The sequence below is a fragment of the Pseudoliparis swirei genome, chromosome 19 (genome assembly GCF_029220125.1).
Source record: "Pseudoliparis swirei isolate HS2019 ecotype Mariana Trench chromosome 19, NWPU_hadal_v1, whole genome shotgun sequence".
NCBI classification, from domain to species: Eukaryota; Metazoa; Chordata; class Actinopteri; order Perciformes; family Liparidae; genus Pseudoliparis; species Pseudoliparis swirei.
In genome coordinates this window covers 24,091,479-24,110,709 of record NC_079406.1, presented here as the reverse complement: position 1 = coordinate 24,110,709, position 19,231 = coordinate 24,091,479, and the positions used below count along the sequence as shown (strand labels likewise).

Here is a 19,231-nt window from a genome sequence, read left to right as displayed (position 1 = left end):
CAGGATGTAGACTCAACATCCACATCTGATAAAGAAAAGGTTGCATTTGTCATCCATCCAGTCTGGGCAGCAGACTTTAAAAGGAGGTCAAGATGTCTCAAAATGCACCTGCTTCCATAAGGGTTTGTTCTGAGATGATAGAAGATGTCTCACACTAAAAGCCTGCATGCGTGGGAAATGGCAGTGAGGAGTCTAAAGTTGCTTTTCATAAGAGCTGCTGAACAGCCAGAACACTGGACTTCATGAGAGGGGATGTGCAGGGCCGGTGTCATAATGTATGGATGTATTGAAGTACACTACTTTTAAAATAGGCTCGGATCCACATATTCATACACATATTTATTTATTATAACATTGAGAATACATTTACACCTTGTCTTGTGGAAAACAGATTAATTATAATTAAACTATGTCAATTATTTAAAAAAACATTTGATAAGAAGCATGTTTTTTTAGCTTTCTGTTAAATAAAAAACATTGAGAATACATTTACACCTTTTCTTGTGGAAAACAGATTAATTCCAATTAAACTATGTCAATTATAAAGAAAAAACATTTGGTAAGAAGCATGTTTTTCAGCTTTATGTTCCCTTTTTTTGTTTTTTTGTTAAATCTCTGAGAAAAAACATTGAGAAAACATTCACACCATGTCTTGTGGAAAACAGATTAATTCTTATTAAACCATGTCAATTATTATTTTTTAAATTGTATGCTGCTGTTATCAGCAAGTGGTAATATTCAAACTCAAACATTTGCTGATATTGTACTAAATCTGGTTGTGGAGCTTCAGGTCAATTTTTGTTCTCGTCTGCTTCCCTGTATTCAAGAGAGGAAATACAGATATATATATATATAAATATATATATCCACACATTATGTATATATGTATGTATATATATATGTATATATATATACATACATATATCTACACATAATGTATGTTGTATATATATATACATACATATATATATACATACATATATACACATAATGTATGTATATATATATATATACATACATATATATACACATAATGTATGTATCTATATATATATACATATATATATACATACATATATCTACACATAATGTATGTATATATATACATACATATATATACACATAATGTATGTATATATATACATATATATATACATACATATATCTACACATAATGTATGTTGTATATATATATATATATACACACATTATGTGTAGATATATGTATGTATATATATATGTATATATATATGTATATATATATATATATACATACATATATCTACACATAATGTATGTTGTATATATATTAGGGCTGTCAATCGATTAAAAAAAATTAACTAATTAATCGCACAGTTTGAAATTGCGATTAATTAATCGCGATTAATCGCGATTAATCGCAATTAAAAGTTAAAAGTTCATTCTTTTTAAAGACAAAACTTCACACAGAGCTGTGTTTTCAAAGAGGCTCCTACCTATAAAGTGCCAGCGAGGTATTTAATATCGTGGATGATAAATTGTTTCTTCAGTGAAACATCAGATTAGTAAAAAAAAAAAACTATATTGAGACCCCATTGGTCCTGTCATCTTTAACACTGAACAGCAGAACCAGTGGCCTTGATAACTGACTGACATTCACATATGTCACGTTAACCCTCTGGAGGCTGGGGGCATTTTATACATTTTACAAAACAAACAAAAATTCACCGTTTAACCCTTGTGTTGCCTTCGGGTCATTTTGACCCGAATCAATATTACACCCTCCTGCCGCCTTCGGGTTAATTTGACCCCATTCAATGTTTAATGTCGGTGTTCTTTCGGTAGTCAACAAACAAACATAAAGTGCCTCACACTTAAACTTGGAAAACAATATTAATTCTAATAATTTTCTGGAGGTTTTAATTGCTGGCGTCAAATTGAACCCAAAGGGTAAAATATGTTAGTAAATATAAAGGTAACAGGAGGGTGAACCATTGAATCGGGTCAAAATGACTCAAAGGCAGGGGGAGGGTGTAATATTTAATCGGGTCAAAATGACCAAGGCAACACAAGGGTTAAAAGTGCTTCCTTCTTTTTAAACAAAAAACTTCACACAGAGCTGTGTTTTCAAAGAGGCTCCTACATATAAAGTGCCAGCGAGGTATTTAATATCGTGGATGATAAATTGTTTCTTCAGTGAAACATCAGATTAGTAAAAAAAGAAGTATATTGAGACCCCATTGGTCCTGTCATCTTTAACATTGAACAGCAGCAGAATCAGTGGCCTTGGTAACTGACTGACATTCACATATGTCACGTTAACCCTCTGGAGGCTGGGGGCATTTTATACATTTTACAAAATAAATTAAATTCACCGTTTAAAGTTTTTTGCATGTGACACACCCCCACGTGTTATACATCAAACATTCCAGAACAATCTCAGCTCTGAAATGAGCCTCATTGTCCTCGCGCCGTGTGCTCTGGTTCTCTGACTGACAGGCTGCTAAATGAGCCTAACCTGTGAGGTGGGAGGTCCTTTGTGATTTACTGAGTGTTCATTGGGTTTTTTTCCCCCGAAATGTTGACAGACAAACGGATTGACCAATCACGGTGAAGGTTTCGTGTGACGAGTTCTTTCCGCGCCGCGTCACCCGACACGTCGCCCTCCGTTCCTCTGTGTATCAGAGGGGGAGACGGGAGGAAGGAGGAGCAGGAGGAAACCCGACTGATTCATCCACGAGTTTAAACTGATTTCTGCTCCTTATTTTCGCGGAGAAATGATTGTTTTAAAAACGGAAACAGTGTCAAACCGTACTGCTGCGGTAAAAAAAAAAAAATTGCGTTAATTGCGTTAAAATATTTTAGTGCGTTAACGCGGCCAAATTAATCGCATAGATTAACGCGTTAACACTGACAGCCCTAATATATATATATATATATATATATATATACACATAATGTATGTATATATATACATATATATATACATACATATATATATACATACATATATCTACACATAATGTATGTATATGTATATATATATACATTTAGAGTGTACAGGGTGAAACGACTAAACATAGATAAGGGTACAGCTCTGGCTAACTGCAATAGTTAAGGAGGCATAACCAGTGTTTATTTATGATGATCAACACAATACTAAACTAATATATAATTTGGACATGTAACCAATTAAATATCACTAAACTTGAGATAAATACATTCCATCTGTGCGGGAATCGAGCCGGAGGCTTCAGCGCTCTGTCGACTGAACTGAGCCTTTCATCTGTCGACGGAGCTTTTAGAGGCTCATGGACTTCAGAGGATACACATTGTTACGTTACAGTCTGAAGAGAATTGATTTCATCATGTCCTTCACCAAAGATCACAGATAAATTTGCACATTGTCAATGCCGGCGTGTTCAAATGGTCATAACTATTTCTGTTCCTCACATCGAGAGAGAAAATTCCACTCAACTGTCAAGTAATAGTTTGCTATAGATGTGTGATGGATAGAAGCTGTAGTTTTCCAACGGATGTTAATAACCTTCAAAGTGCGAACACGCTGCTGAAGGAAATACTGGTTCAAACACAGCAAAATATGTTTAATTGTATTCATATATCAGGGGCGTCAAACTCATTTTCACTGCGGGCCACATCCACTTCATGGCCGCCGCCTCTTAAAGGGCCGGTTGTGACAGAAGTATATAAATGTATAACTACTCCCCAACATATTGTTCAATAACTCTCTTGTCATTCAATTATTGTTTATTTGAGTGTAGAAATATTGTACATAAAATGGCTCGAATATTATAACATCAATCCATTTAATCTGAAACTTTCAAAATAAAAGCACGGTACATTTTTCGAGCTGTCGGGGACCACATGAAATGACGTGGCGGGACAGATTCGGCCCGCGGGCCTTGTGTTTGACACCTGTGACATATATAAACATATATTCAGTTTTCAAATCAGTTTATTTGTATAGCCCATTTTCACAAATTACAAATTTGCCTCAGAGTGCTTTACAATCTGGACACATACGACATCCCTGACCTTTGACCTCAGAACGGATCAGGAAAAATTCCCAAACAACCCTTCACGGGGAAAAAAAGGGAATAAACCTTCAGGAGAGCAACAGAGGAGGATCCCTCTCCAGGATGGACAGATGAATAGATGTCATGTGACCGGAAGGACAGTTTAGAGTTAAAATACATTCAATGAATATGACAGAGTGTATGAATAGTTCATAGTAGGCATATTCCACGATGGAGACCTCCACGATCCATCAGGCAGATGGCGGTAGAGAGGAGGAGTGGGCGGAGTCTCAACAGTGGGCGGAGTATATGTCAATCACATTTGTCAAATCAAACTTAAAACAGAGCTTTTTGTTGTGTGTGTGTGTGTGTGTGGTTCTCGACGGGGAACTTGATGCACGAGAGATAATGAAGTGGACCTTGAGAGGGAAATGGAAAAACTAAATCAGTTAAATCAGTTGCAGATGCAGCAAACGGACGTCTTTGCTTAACAGGATTTCGAAGTAATGCAGTACTCACGATCACATTTTTCATGCTCTCTGCCTTTTGAAGTTTGAAGCCACAGATATGACATTACACAGATGAAATGCATCGGATCATTTGCATTTAAATTCAATACACCGCAACATCGCGGCAACAATGACGGTGGAAAGATGTGAGAAACGAAAAAGGACAACGCAAGAGACATTCGCCATCTAGCTCTTTCTAGAGTTGAGTTTGCCTCAACTTAAATCTTAAAGACGACAGCGCGTCAAGGTGAGTAACGAGTGTCCAGCCGGGAGTCGGAGCAGCTGAGGGTGGAGGAGAGAGGGAGGAGCGAGAGGACTCCAGGTGAAATGTTGCATATTGAATGTAAATTAAGAATCAGAAAATGCATAAAAACATGTCCCTACATTTTCAAGTGTCATGGTGAATCTCTCCTTGGACAAGAAACCAATCTCACGCCCAAGTGGGTGCGAAGAAAGAGCTCCTGTTCAGAAGTTGTGCTTCGCATATTCAATGAATATGTGTTTGAAAAGAAACTCTTTTCTGTTTGTAGCTGAGAATAATTAAAAAAAATATTTGTTCGTAGGAAACTAGAATTGTTGGCTACATGTATATATATATATATATATATAATATGTATATACATGTATATATACATATATATACACATAAATATATATAAATATATGTATATATATATATATGTATGTATATATATATATTTACACACATATACATATATACACTCATATATATACATATATACACATATACATATATATACACACATATATGCAAACATATATATACATACATATATATATACACACATATATACAAACATGTATATACACATATATATATATATAAATATATATATATATGTGAATCATTTTGAATATATATATATATATATATGTGAATCATTTTGAATATATATGTATATGTGAATCATTTTGAATATATATATATATATGTGAATCATTTTGAATATATATATATATATATATATGTGAATCATTTTGAATATATATATATATATAAATATATATGTGAATCATTTTGAATTGCCTTGTTGTTGAAATGTGCTGATAGAAATGAACTTTTCTTACTTGCCTTACGGTTGAATCACGATGTCCAGAATGATCTGAATGTTCCGCACACTTCCTCCCAGGAGCTTCACGCTCCTTTGATTTCCCCCTTTACTCCCTGGCCTGAATAATGCACACTTTAAATTAACCTGCATTATGCCTAATCCAACACGCATTGTTCTTGGCACTCACATCAGCACTGTGAGGATACAGTTAATTCTGGTCTTTAATCTTATGTGCGTCCCATATTAACGATGCACTTTTTTGCAACAACACATCTATTAGCTTTAAATAAATAGTGCACTCAGGGAATAGAGGCCACTGAAAGCTTTTCACCACTTCCACTTCATCATTGTGATTCCTAAAAGCTGACTGAAGTGACCATTAGTCCTGCAAATATGAGTCAACATGAATTTACAAAGTACAACTCCAGCTTTAGACATGATATCTTTTATACCTCGAGGGGTTTAAGTGTGTCCTGTTAAGAGCTTCTGTCGGAGCTCAGGAGAGGAACTGGGTTCTTGTGTTATTAGAGACATTAAGGAAGAACGGCATGAGACGAGGGGAGGGAAATATAACATCATAGTTTTAATGAAACCCACAGTCGCCATATCCACTGAAGTAAAAAAAAAAGCTTGGAATTCCGTGGTGACCTGAAATGAAAGGCTATTGTTACCTTCACATTGAAAATGCGGAAGGTTATGTTTTGATCGCCATGTATTTATTTATTTATTTATTTGTATGCGTGTTATTCGCAGCACAAAATAAGTTTTAAATCAAATGAAATTTGGTGGGATGATTGGTTATTATCCGGGGACCATTTTATTAGATTTTGGGATTGATCGGGTCAAAGGTTAAGGTCATGGAAAGGTCAAAATCTTCTTTTTACCATAGCACGGTCAATTTTTATTCAATTGGCATGCAACTAATGCCAACATGTTCATAATTCAATGCCCAATGTTGTGATATGCGAAGGTATGCGCTCTACCGAGTGCCCGTTCTAGTTTCCCATGAAATGGGAGGAGAACAACGCCTTTCCCTCACTGTAGTTTAAATTAACACGTGGGGATGTACTAAAAGGGCTGTAGGAAGTCTTAATAGAGGTAATACTGAAGCAGAAAATTTCCTTTTTAATTAAGACTCCTCTAAATTATACCTTTTTGAGGCTTGCCCTGCACAATGACCGCCAGTTTAAGTAAAACATGCAGATATCGTAGTGTTTTTGAACAAGTCTGGTTTGTCATGCGTTGTGGTTTTTAGTCAAATACTCAAAGAAATACTCTGAGTAGAGGGCACAGGCACATCCACTGTTTGATGCGATTGAATAAATACAACCCACAAGTGGCTCACCCCCCGGTTTCAGACGCCAATGCCCGGAAAAGCATCGTAAAATACACTTCACTCAAACTCCAAAACCAGCAGGCGATGTATTCAGGGCAATGAAACTAAAACTCTCCACACAGCTGAGTGTCCATGTCCTCGAAAAACAAAGTGTCCAAAACAAACGAAAAAGAGAGCGCGAACCGTCTCTCCACTGTGTCTCTGCTCGCAGAGCTGTAACACAGGCCGACTGCGGCCCATTTTAATTCAATATCCTCCGATATGGAGTTGCGCTGCCTCGCCAATGACAATCCCTTTGAAATGAAAAGTCTATTCACTTGAGCTTTAAATTGCACGAGTCGTGTGGTTTTGTTGTCAGGTGGATGATTGCTTTAGAAGACGGTGTGTGGTACACTCCATGTAGCATCGACGTATATGAAGGACATCCTTTCATCTTTCAAAGCCACGACATCTAAAGCCACCCGTTGGTCTGACTAGAATCTGTTTCCGAAGACATTTTTAGAGATAGGAAGACGGGTTTATATGGAGATTGAGGACCAGGCATGTGCGCAGATAGACCCCTAGTGATGCTCAAGCTCCTCCCCTTTTGCCCTGGATGAGAAAAGTGCCCTTTCTGCTGGAGACCCCATTTCTTATTCATTAAAAAGTATTTAATTAATACAAATTATTCTCTGTCATCAATTTCCCTCCAAATGTGTTTTGATATCTGACGGGGCATTTAGTCGAGTTCTTGTGAGAATTTCGCCCCGACATGCTCCGCGGCGCTCAGAAGCCCCTCCCTCCTCCTCCTCCTCCTCCTCCTCCACCGTTTATTATATGGCATTGTTCGCTCCTATCATTTTGTAAATGAAAATAAATTGTAATTATTAACAGAAAACATGTAATTGTGTTCAGCTCTCATGTCTTCTCACGACACAATGTGTTTCAGGTGTTGCGTAGCAACCAATTAATTGCTAACTTTAAGTTACAGTGATCAAAAGATGAATTATTATTTAGTTTGACTGTTTGGTCCTTCCCCCCTCCTCATTGGGTCCTACTCTTGGAGGGTAGATGTGTATAAACATGTGGGAGGGGATGGGTGGGAATGTTGGGCGGGTGTGTATGTGGATGGATTTGGATGTGTGCTGATTTTATTTTGTTGTAGATATATATTTATATATTTTTTCTCGATGTCAAGGACTTATCTGTTTGTGGAAAATGCAACAAAAAAAAGTTTAAAAAAGAGAAAGATGAATTATTTTGGCGATGGGTGCCCTTTGTGGGGGTTTGAGCCCACCCCCCCCCACATGTCTGCGCACGTGCCTGTTGAGGACCGTGAAGTTTCGCTGAACGACATCCATCCTGGGCTCAGTTTCTCGCGCAAAACAACCTGCCCGTCAACGTGATGGATATGTGTCATGTGTGAACCTGCACTGGGCTTTTTAATCCAATCCCAAGTATCCATTAGATAGAATGACAAAGGTGACTGTCAAATGGGAGTTATAAATTAAGTATCAGCTGACAGACCGTGTTTAAATGTTCAAATATGCTGGAGCTAGTGTTCCTAATTCTCCCATTAACCATTTATTGTACGCTTCAACCGATCCAAGCATCGGAGATCACTATTCCGTATTTACGTCATGGTGACAGCTGCTGTATCCTACATCGAATTGATCTGTTTCTTCACAAAAGAAACACTTATTATTCCACCTTTTATTCCAATCGTGTGCACAAACTGACTCAGCTAATGATCTGCTTTGTCCAGCTTCTGTGAGGAATGCGATCAATCACGCTCCTGCCCGTCTGCTCCCGAGACGGACTGCATTTATTGGCTGCCCTTTGGATCTGGTTTGCATGGTGTGACTGTTTACTCAATGCAAACTGTAAGCACACACTGGTATTTGTTATCAACAAGATATATACTGTATATATATTTAATAATAACATTATAATAATGGATTATATTCATAAGGCACTCTTCATCCAATAAGCTCAGAGTGCCACAGAGCCAGTACATGGATAAAACTAACTATCATAGCCTACAAATTAAATTTAAAAAAAGGATATCATTTACATTAATTCAGTTATGATCTAATGTTAGAATTTAAGAAATGGTTAATTAATTGCAAGGCATAATGTTATCTGAAAACATCAAACCAACCTACATTGTGTCTCCTGTCTCATTTAACTAAGAATGATGAATACATTATTATAATACATGTATGTATGTACAGTATATATATATGTATATACATATGTAAATATAGATATACATATGTAAAAATATATATATATATGCAGTCTTTATGTTTGCTTTAACCTGTGACTTCTCAAAAGTAGCTTGAATTAATATAATGTTCTGGATTCCAGAAGACAGGGAACAAGGCTCAGGGTTTTTCTTCAAAAGCCTATCAAATAAAATATATTACTGCATCGTTGAATTTATTCCTTGACTTCAGTTGTGCCCCACCTCATTGTTATGTCCTTTGTAAATGAATGATGTGTTTGGTTCCAAAGCTTTGGGCCACTTGCTCGACTAATGTAACGTCAAGATAATACAAGGGAGAAATTGCAGACTGTGCACTATTTGACAGCGAGGTATTAATTGGTTTTGTTCTTATATCCCCAGAATGTATTTGGACTCAGAAAGATAATTCTATTCAAATTGTATTCACACTAAATAAAGTCAAAGAATGTTTTGTCTTCAATGAGATAGTGTATGCTTATAAGTTTTCATGTTTAGAGATGAGAAGATATATATCTATGTCTGCGGGTTAGTTTGAAGCCACAGCCAGCAGACAGTTTAGCATAAACACAGAAAACGAGGAAAAGTCTGGCTCTGTCGAAGAGTACTGTGACAAAACTCAAAGGTAATCGGTTGCGTCGTATTTGTTTTAACTGTGCAAAAAGCAAAGTGTAAACACAGCACAAGAAGACTCCAGGAAGTTACTGCACCCAGCCAAAAAACACATATCCTCTCGAAAACCACAACATAGCGTCGTTACACCAAGACTGGAAACTAAACTACTGTTGCTTCATATGAGTTTTTTTTTTTTTTCATCAGCAAAATATACAACCACCAGTAATTAAAAAAAGTAGAAAGATACATGTGGCTGACCGAAAAGGGTTAAGGATGAAGCTATCTAGCTTATAAGTGCCCTAACCTATGATTACTTAAAAAACATGTTCCAAAGAACCATATATATATAAAACAAAAACAAACAAACCAGAAAATTCAAGCATTTGTCCCCATAATCCGTGACTTCTTACGCTTTATCAATACCGTCAAGTGTATACTTCTCCATACGTACGCATGTTGTTATCCAATTAAGGAAAAACAAGCATTTACAGAAGTGGCAGAGGAATTTTGTGCAATTTTGTGTCTAATTTAGAAACATCTCGTCCTTGTTGCGTGAGACGTACATCACCTGCACAATCCACTTGTGTGGAAAGTGCAGAGCTTTAACAAGCTGAAAAAAAACATACTGCCAGCGTTATCCCAACATTTACATTACACATTTTTTTTTCATCGTAAAGCTCTTCAGGATAAGGTCTCAAAGCATGAAAAACACTGCTCTAGTTTTAACGGACGTCTGTTTAACTTCCATGGAAGGTGGAGTTGAATTTGACTTTTAATGCACATTGAAAGTTACGATAATGCACGATGAACCAAGTCGTAGTGTCCCGTTCCATCATTAACTGATCATTGTGTTAGAGAAACTTAACAGGCAATTCCAATTATATTCTCTCTGTGAACAAAATGTTTTAATTTATCTTTTAATTATGAACCAATACAGCAAATATGTATTAAGCATTGAATAAATCAAACATTGACATGCTTTTTTCATTGCATGCCGTCTGCCTCCCGGACTGAAGGTGGAAGCTGGTTCCATAAAAGAGGAGGAGCTTGATACCTGAAGGCTCTGGCTCCCATCCTACTGTTTAAGACTCTAGGAACTACGAGTAGCCCCACATTTAGTGAGGCAGCTCTCTAGTGGGGCAATACGGTACTACAAGCTCTCTAGTGGGGCAATACGGTACTACAAGCTCTCTAGTGGGGTAATACGGTACTACAAGCTCTCTAGTGGGGCAATATGGTACTACAAGCTCTCTAGTGGGGCAATACGGTACTACAAGCTCTCTAGTGGGGCAATACGGTACTACAAGCTCTCTAGTGGGGCAATACGGTACTACAAGCTCTCTAGTGGGGCAATACGGTACTACAAGCTCTCTAGTGGGGCAATACGGTACTACAAGCTCTCTAGTGGGGTAATACGGTACTACAAGCTCTCTAGTGGGACAATACGGTACTACAAGCTCTCTAGTGGGGCAATACGGTACTACAAGCTCTCTAGTGGGGCAATACGGTACTACAAGCTCTCTAGTGGGGCAATACGGTACTACAAGCTCTCTAGTGGGGCAATACGGTACTACAAGCTCTCTAGTGGGGCAATACGGTACTACAAGCTCTCTAGTGGGGCAATACGGTATTACGAGCTCTCTAGTGGGGCAATACGGTACTACAAGCTCTCTAGTGGGGTAATACGGCACTACAAGCTCTCTAGTGGGGCAATATGGTACTACAAGCTCTCTAGTGGGGCAATATGGTACTACAAGCTCGCTAGTGGGGCAATATGGTACTACAAGCTCTCTAGTGGGGATAAAGCCCCTAAAGATTTGATTGTGCATCACCAATCAAGGCTTTGGAGTCAAGAATTATTTTAAATTTAGATTGATTTTATAGAGTGCCATTGCAGAGTAGCTGAAACAGGAAAAATCTCTTTAATTTTTGTGACGTTACAATATTTTGGATGAATTGGAGGACCTTTGAGCAGCCCAATAAGGAATTGCAGTAATCTAGTTTACAAATCTACCGGATTTTTAAAAATGTTGCGTAGATGAAAAAAGTCTGAGATTTGTTATACGTGGGAGTTGAAGGAAAAATCCCAAATCGAAGATGACGGCGAGATTCTTTAGTGATGGTGGATTCCAGGGCAACGTCATCTACAGAAACCACATCACCGGATAATTGATCCGAGGTGCTCTGGGTCGAGTAAAATAACTACAGTTGTCAGAAATTCATCAGGAAGTTGAAGGTCATCCATGTGTCTATGTCTTCAAGACATGCTTGAAGTTTAGCAATCAGGTTGGTCTCCTCTGGCTTGATCGATGGATATAATCGAGTATCATCTGCATACAATGAAAGTTCTGAGCGTTTCCTGATAATATTGGACATAGAAGATACTCCATGCGGCGTTTTCTAAATCCTGACTGAAACTCCTCAAATAAATGGAGAAAGTCACACAACTGATCTGCAACTACCTTCTCAAGGATCTTAGAGGAAGGGGAGGTCAGAGATCGGTCTGGAATTAGCCCACAGCTGAGGATCCAGAGTGGGCTTCTTCAGGAGAGCTTTATGACGGCTACTTTGAAGGAATGTGGTAGACGGCTTGTTAGCAAAGACACATTAATTATATCCAACCGAAGTGCCAATTAGGCAAAAACATCTTTAAGCAGCCTCGTCGAGATGACAGGTAGGAGGTTTAGAAGTAGAAGCCGTTGACGCCTGGTCAAGGTTGATGGGAGAAAAGCCGTCCAAGTAGACACCAGGGTGTACAGCCGTTGCCATGGCCACTCCACATGAGGACAGATGAGGGAAGGAGACCAATCTTGCCTTGAATACTTTTTAAATGCGTTTATTGTGTGAAAATAACCTCAGTAACACGATTTAATTAGCTCCATTTAAAAAAAAGGCGATGACTTCTATGCCTTCATCTATACGTTCTCACATATTAAACACCCGAGCCAATTAAAAGCACAGAAAGCTATACGGGGAGACGACAAGAGCTGCATGAAAGGCAATTATAACATATGTGCACAATCACCTGTGGTTCAAAATATACTGTTCCCACTTGGCCGAGTCAAAGAGTTTTATAAAATGGACATTATTTTCTGAGTCGATATGTGCACACGTATACAATGGAAATATTACAGTCGCTCGCTTCTTCATCACATCTTTGAGAGGATGGTCAGCAAGCAGCCGGCCAGCACGACGCAGAAGGCCACGCAGAAGATAAAGCAGTTCACAAAACCCTGAGAGAGAAAAAACAACCAAGAGTTTAACATCAGTCCTACTCATGTTTGGTTTCTACTGTGCATTCAAAGCACCGTTACCGTATAGCTAATAAACGAGTTCAACATCCATTAGAGCCAATTTACAACAAATGACGGGTTCATGCGTCGTGATCGGGTGTGTTGCACGTACCTTGACTTCTCTGAACACCAAGGTCCCCCACAGGGCTGCAACCAGACCGTATCCCTACAGAGGAGAGCCACCAAACAGATGTGTACAGAAACAATTGGCCAAAGCATTACTTCATAAACAGTTTGGCAGGAGGACGGAGCCCACGTTGTCGCGCAATGAGCAACACGACCCTCTGCAGACCGGAGCATCCCCTCGCCTCTGGACAGATATCTGCCACCAGGGAGAAGACGGGTTGCATGTGTTCCAGCTGCTGACGGTGCAATAAATAAAACATGCATGTTTGCACTTTAATCCGTCGCGTCGTCAATGGCAAAAAAAAAGTCTCTTCCCGATGGTTTAAGTAGTCTTAAAATAAATGTTAAAATAAAGTGCATCTATCCATATGCACATAATTGTTTCTTCACTGAGGATTAGTACAGTTATCCCTCTATATTACTGTAGGAATGGAATAATTAATCATTTCCCTATAATTAAGGCAATTTTAATAAATGTTAAAATAAAGTGCATTTATCCATATGCACATAATTGTTTCTTCTTTAGTACACAGCATGGAATAATTAATAATTTCCCTATAATTAAGGCAATTTTAATAAATGCATTTGAAGTTTAAAAATGCAGCTGGACTTTCATTGTTGGCGAGGAATTAGAACAAGGCGTGCCTAGAGCCGTGTTAGCGGCCACGTTAATTCTATTTAACGACTAAAAGCGTTAGTTTTATCCAAACTAAATGCCGACACGTTTTAGTTTTCTGCCGTTAGGCTTATACACGAACATGCATTAATGTAAATGTACAGTAATGAAGGAATATGGTTGCAGGACAGCATTAGTTTGTACTCAGGGCCCAAGAGCAAAAAAAAATCATTTAAAGTCTAATTGAACTTCCAATTAAAAACGTTATCTTGCAAGCCAGCTGCATTCCCGCGGCGTCACATCAAATCCATCTGGTCAGGCTTCAAATAATGTGTTGGAACTTGAAATAGTTTAATGCCGCTGTGTACACCCCGTCACCCTTCTCGCGGCTGCCTCAAGCGTTGGAGTGACGGATTGTCAGGTGGTTGTGTGTAAACAAACCATTTGGTGCGCCAGGTTGATGGAAATTGCCTCCAAATAAAATATATATTCATGATCGATCCCGTCAGCTTTCATTTAGGTCAAACTCTCCCCACGACCAACACCCGTCTCCGTGGCATCGAGACTGAAAACTAATGGCTCAATATCCTGATGCTATTATTTTTTTTTTTACATTTTGAAAAAAAGGCAACAAGAAAAGTCCAAACATAAAATGCAATGATGCTCTTCTGGGATATTCACTTTACATAAAGTGTACTTTAACACAAGTCTGAATAGATGCACGTTTTAACATTTTACTGTGGTTGGAAGGGAACAGTATTTCTCGTTGTGCCCTCAGGACATCGTGTACTTACCGCGCTGACAATGGGGAAGGTAATCACTGCACTCAGGTAGTTATTGGCCAGGTACCAGCAGTACGTGCCCAACGTCCACATCAAGCCAGAAAAGAGACCTGAAGAGAAGGAGACATGGGCGTGTGACCGAGGACAACAAGTCGCACTACAGGTATATTACAGTTTAAAAATATATAAAGTGCAAGTAACTAAATGTAGGCGTTCATTAGCTGCGCGCCAGGTTTCGGGGGTGGAGCAAACTCGTTCTCCCTGAACCAACACATCTCATACGCAGAGCGCATGAGTTTACACATGCAGCGTGGCAAAGAGAGCGGATATCATCACTGCACGGGCAGATCGTAGACAGATAGTCAAAATGATTTGTGTAGCAAGGATGAGCACGTGGGCTCTGGATGCCATCAGCACCTTGGAGTTGAACACACAGTCAACACGAGTCATCGGCATCACATGCACTAGATTGCACAGGTGCATCAGATGAAGTGGTCGCTCTGCATCAAGGAGTATCACTTTAAAAAAAAAAATGATTATGACAAAAGTGTGGATTACCTGGTAGGATGACTCGGGAGTAGACCCGGGGCCTGTTATTCATGGCCGCACAATAGATGGCCAAGTACACCGTGCTCGCGACGAAAATGCCGCAGCACTGCGCATAAACATAGTCGAGATCTGAGGGAAATGAGAGAATTTGCAGTTAGAACAAAGACGAGCTAAAAATCAATCCCTTTACTTTCAAGGAGGAGAGTCATCACAGCCAATAGGACCGTTTGACTTGAAGCCATACGCAGACAACGACTGTAGAGAGCATCGGAGGAAACTAGATGCTACACATGACTCCCTGGAGGACCCTGTGGCGTGTTATTTATAGACCAGCGTGACGCAGCCTAAAAACTCAGAGGACATGTCAAGTCGAGAAAGATGCATCGATAGCGCGGCTTTCTAATCTAGTGAAACGCGAGATCAGTGCTCACTGGGAACGTACCATAGTCACTGGCTCCGTAGAAGACGCTGTCGGGGGTTGATGACTGGTTCTTGATGTAAAGGATGGGCGCAAAGGATAAGCCGTAGAGCGTTCCCGCCACAACGGCCAGCAGGCAGCCGCTAAGCAAGGGAGGATGCATGGATTTGAATACGCTGACATTATTGAATTTGTTAAAATCAAAAAGTTCCCATTGCATACTAAATTGAGATATATACAAATAACTCTTCACCTTAAATACACTTGTTAAATGTCTGAAACCTGCCTGTGCACTCATACTTATGTATAATTATCCCACTGTGTGTATTGTCGTTCATGTCATAGTCTATTCTTGCGCCACGACGCATTCCTTGTATATATAAATGGCGATACAAAGGTTCAGATTCTGATGTGTTCACTCATTTCAAATGTAAGCAAACAAAGTGGAAATGTCACTGATGCTGTATTCACATGCACTTTTAAAGTCCATCAGTATGTTTGCAATCTTTTTTGTGGCCTTTATTTAATGATTTCTGCCAATTCAGCACTTAATTTTTATAATTGTGAAATAGTTGACTTGCTGAAAATCTTACAAGCCAAAAAGAAGCATTAGATAAAAGAGACACATGGTGTGCTATAATAAACCCAAGTAGTGGTAGAAACGAAGGCATCATTCATCTAAAACTATATGCTGGTTCTGTGGAGGAACCTTATTGATTAATCAATTAACTCCATGTTTCAGAAACCGTCCCACTGACTGCTAAGAAGTTGCGCTCACATGACCCGACGGGTCTTTGGTCCGATGGCGTCCATCCAGAACTCTGAGGAACTTTGTCCGTAGCTGCACGAGTTTGATCTCTGTAGGACATGAAATAAGACGACGCGTCGGCCATTAATGGCGCCGCCAGAACTCAACGAAACCCAAAATCACCGCGTTGAAAAAAAACCAAGTGGCTGGATGCGATCGTCCTTCAGAGAACACCGAACTCGTATCGGTTTACATAGTCAGGCATGACAAAAGAGGCGAGAAACGTAAACCGACATCTAAAAATCAATGAACTCACTCTGTCGAGAAGCAAAGGAATCGATTCGGCGCTGATATGCAGCTTCACGTCCGTTTTCACAAAGAGAAAAATCAAGCTGCTGGAAACGACAAAGAGGTCATGTGGGTCAGCTGGCATCCAAAAATAGAATTCAAATTGAGACAGTCAGGGTTTTTTCCCCCCCACGTTACAGCTATTTAACTATCGCCATGGCGAGAAGGAGGCAGGCACTCCGAGTTTACCTGAGCAGACACAACCCAGCGCCACAATAATTTAATATGGGCCGGGGAACATCCTGAGGACTCCCAAACCAGCCAAACCTGTGGAAGACAGTCCAGAACTCAGTTTATTTCTAAATACATTGGCGAATAAAAATAACCCTGGCCAGGAAATTTACAATTATACTGATGCAAACTGTCCCTATTTGGAAAAGACAGAATCTGTGAAATCGGGTACCTCTGGCTCCTTTTACTGGAACAATTGGCATTGGAAACTAAAAATATATATTTTCCGACTATCTGGATTAGAAACACAGATTAGCACTTCAAAGGCACTTAAATGTCTCTTACTTATGGAACTTTTGGAGTTTGACTTTCTTGAAGAAATGTTACTTTCTGGAATCTTGTCGTGCCGAGTTTGTACTCTTGGTTGATGCACTTATTGTAAGTCGATTTGGATAAAAGTGTCTGCTAATCACATGTGATGCAATGTAATCTGCAAAATTCCACTGCACATGAAGAAAAAAAAATTTAAAAACCAAAGAGTCAAACTAAAAACATGAACTCTTATCAAAACACTCAAACTAGGCAATGCTGTTCACACATGAGTCAATATTCAGTTTCCACATCACCCGACATGTTTACTGAATGTTTGAGACTCGGCCGCCATTTTAAAAAGCCTATCCACAACCGGGCGCTGCCCAAAGCCAACTCAAAAAAGGCTCTGCCTAGTTTGATAGTTTAAAAGCTCTCGGATCCATGATCTGTTTGACAGCTGCATTAAGAAACTCATCTCAGAATTGACAGTTTTTCTTCAGATGCAGCGAAATCTTACACATAATTTAGACTAGAGCGTTAAATGGAGGTAAAAACTTTCCTCACAGTTCATCCGCCTGATGTGCTACCGCCAGAACAAAGTGACAGTTTGAGCAAATGTGAAATAGAAAAAAATATGTTTTAATTAAAACTTGCAGATTTAATCGTCCTTTTGTAAACTATAAGAAGATAAGAAGAAAGGAAAGGAATTCTCCATTCTGGCTGAAGGAGAACTCAAATCATCCGACTCACCTTGTACTGGCCCAGCCTATCAATAAACATGAAGAGCTCCAAATGACACTGCCGAGGCTGAGGCCAATGGCTTTAACAATTGAAACTGATGCTATATTTCCTGTAGACACCATGAGAGAAAGAGTTAGCATTGTGCATAGCGGAAAGACAAAAGTATTTTTCCCGCTCGATGGCTTACAAATGCCAACGAGATGCAGGAAATAAGGTTGTTGGGCCAACTTCATGCACGTTAATGTAGTCGGACATTGGGACAAGAAAGTGTCCTAAAAGGTTGTCATGCCTCACAGGAACGGTACCAACACCAATTTAAGATGGATTTTCTAGATGTTCTGCAGCAGATGGAGTCTTTAAGAGTTTATTTTTATTTTTAAGTCCACCGGCTGCTCGAGACCAGCCTGCACTGCACCACATGAACGATTTGTTTGGGTCCGACGGTCCGCTTCGAGATACCTGTAGCCCAGAGGACGCCTCCGATCATGGCGAAATTGTAGAATTTAGGCGACTGCAGTATCGTGTCTGCCAACTTGGCTACAGCCCATATCGATGCACAGTAGACCCACTGAAAGAACATGCCTGGAAACAGAACATCGGAACATTAGCGTAAAAAAAAAAAAAAAAGGGCAAGAAACTTGAGGGTTTCACCAAAAGTAAATTTTTCTCACCATCGCCGGTCTCTATTCTTTTCACAGGAACAAAGGTGCTGCCGTACAACAGCGCGGCGAGCACGTTGGCAGCGACTCCATAGGCCAAATGAGTCACGTTGGTCGAGTTTAAGTTTAACGGCACTATATTCACGTTGTCAGCGACAACAAATTCGTCATGTTTCGGGTCTGGATGAATATTAAAAGAAGAAAAATACAACAAAAGACACACACGGTATTGTTGATATCCGACAACACACTCCAGGATTGCTCTCCACACACACATCGTGGTTACCGGTACCTTGTTCAGCAGCATGTTCGGCGCCACGACAGCTCGCTATCAATAACGTGGTCACGAATAAAAGCAGAGCGGAGTATTTAGCTTCGCGCATGTTTAGAATAAGTTCCATTTGTTTCCGACGACGTAAACTGGAGCACGGTGTTACAAACACCCAGTGGCCCCCTGTGCGTCGCAGGAGTGAGGAGTGACGACCTGACAGGTGCTGCCGGTTATATAATCACTCAATCTGACGAGGAACAGCTGCGTTCAGGCCAGGTGGGGATGAAGTCCTGTGAGCTTCATCACACGGTGTAAACACATCTCAGGTGGAAGTTGTATTCAATGTGATGAATTTGCTGTCAAAAGCATTAAACACACATATGTAAATAATTAAAACAAATAATCTCAATATTCCTATTTAAGT

General features: G+C 39.5%; 1 protein-coding gene across 1 annotated transcript; it reads right to left on the bottom strand.

The window, feature by feature from the left end:
* Positions 1-12,677: 12,677 nt before the first annotated feature.
* tmem144b (transmembrane protein 144b) lies at positions 12,678-18,919 on the bottom strand. The gene is made up of 12 exons (XM_056440234.1): positions 18,829-18,919; positions 18,549-18,716; positions 18,337-18,459; positions 17,887-17,986; positions 16,843-16,920; positions 16,622-16,700; positions 16,336-16,415; positions 15,582-15,700; positions 15,149-15,268; positions 14,603-14,700; positions 13,179-13,232; positions 12,678-13,006 (listed from the first exon to the last, which is right to left on the bottom strand). Exons 1-12 carry the CDS (start codon positions 18,917-18,919, stop codon positions 12,923-12,925), a joined length of 1,194 nt encoding a protein of 397 aa, XP_056296209.1. The 3' UTR covers positions 12,678-12,922.
* Positions 18,920-19,231: the final 312 nt, after the last annotated feature.

Bases quoted from the DNA above. Each gene is read 5' to 3' on its own strand.
- tmem144b (XM_056440234.1), bottom strand. From the start codon at position 18,919: ATGCGCGAAGCTAAATACTCCGCTCTGCTTTTATTCGTGACCACGTTA. The intron at 18,460-18,548 runs GTGAGAAAAATT...TTCTGTTTCCAG, and splicing joins AAGAATAGAGACCGGCGATG to GCATGTTCTTTCAGTGGGTC. The intron at 16,701-16,842 runs GTAAACTCGGAG...TGTCGTTTCCAG, and splicing joins GCTGGGTTGTGTCTGCTCAG to CAGCTTGATTTTTCTCTTTG.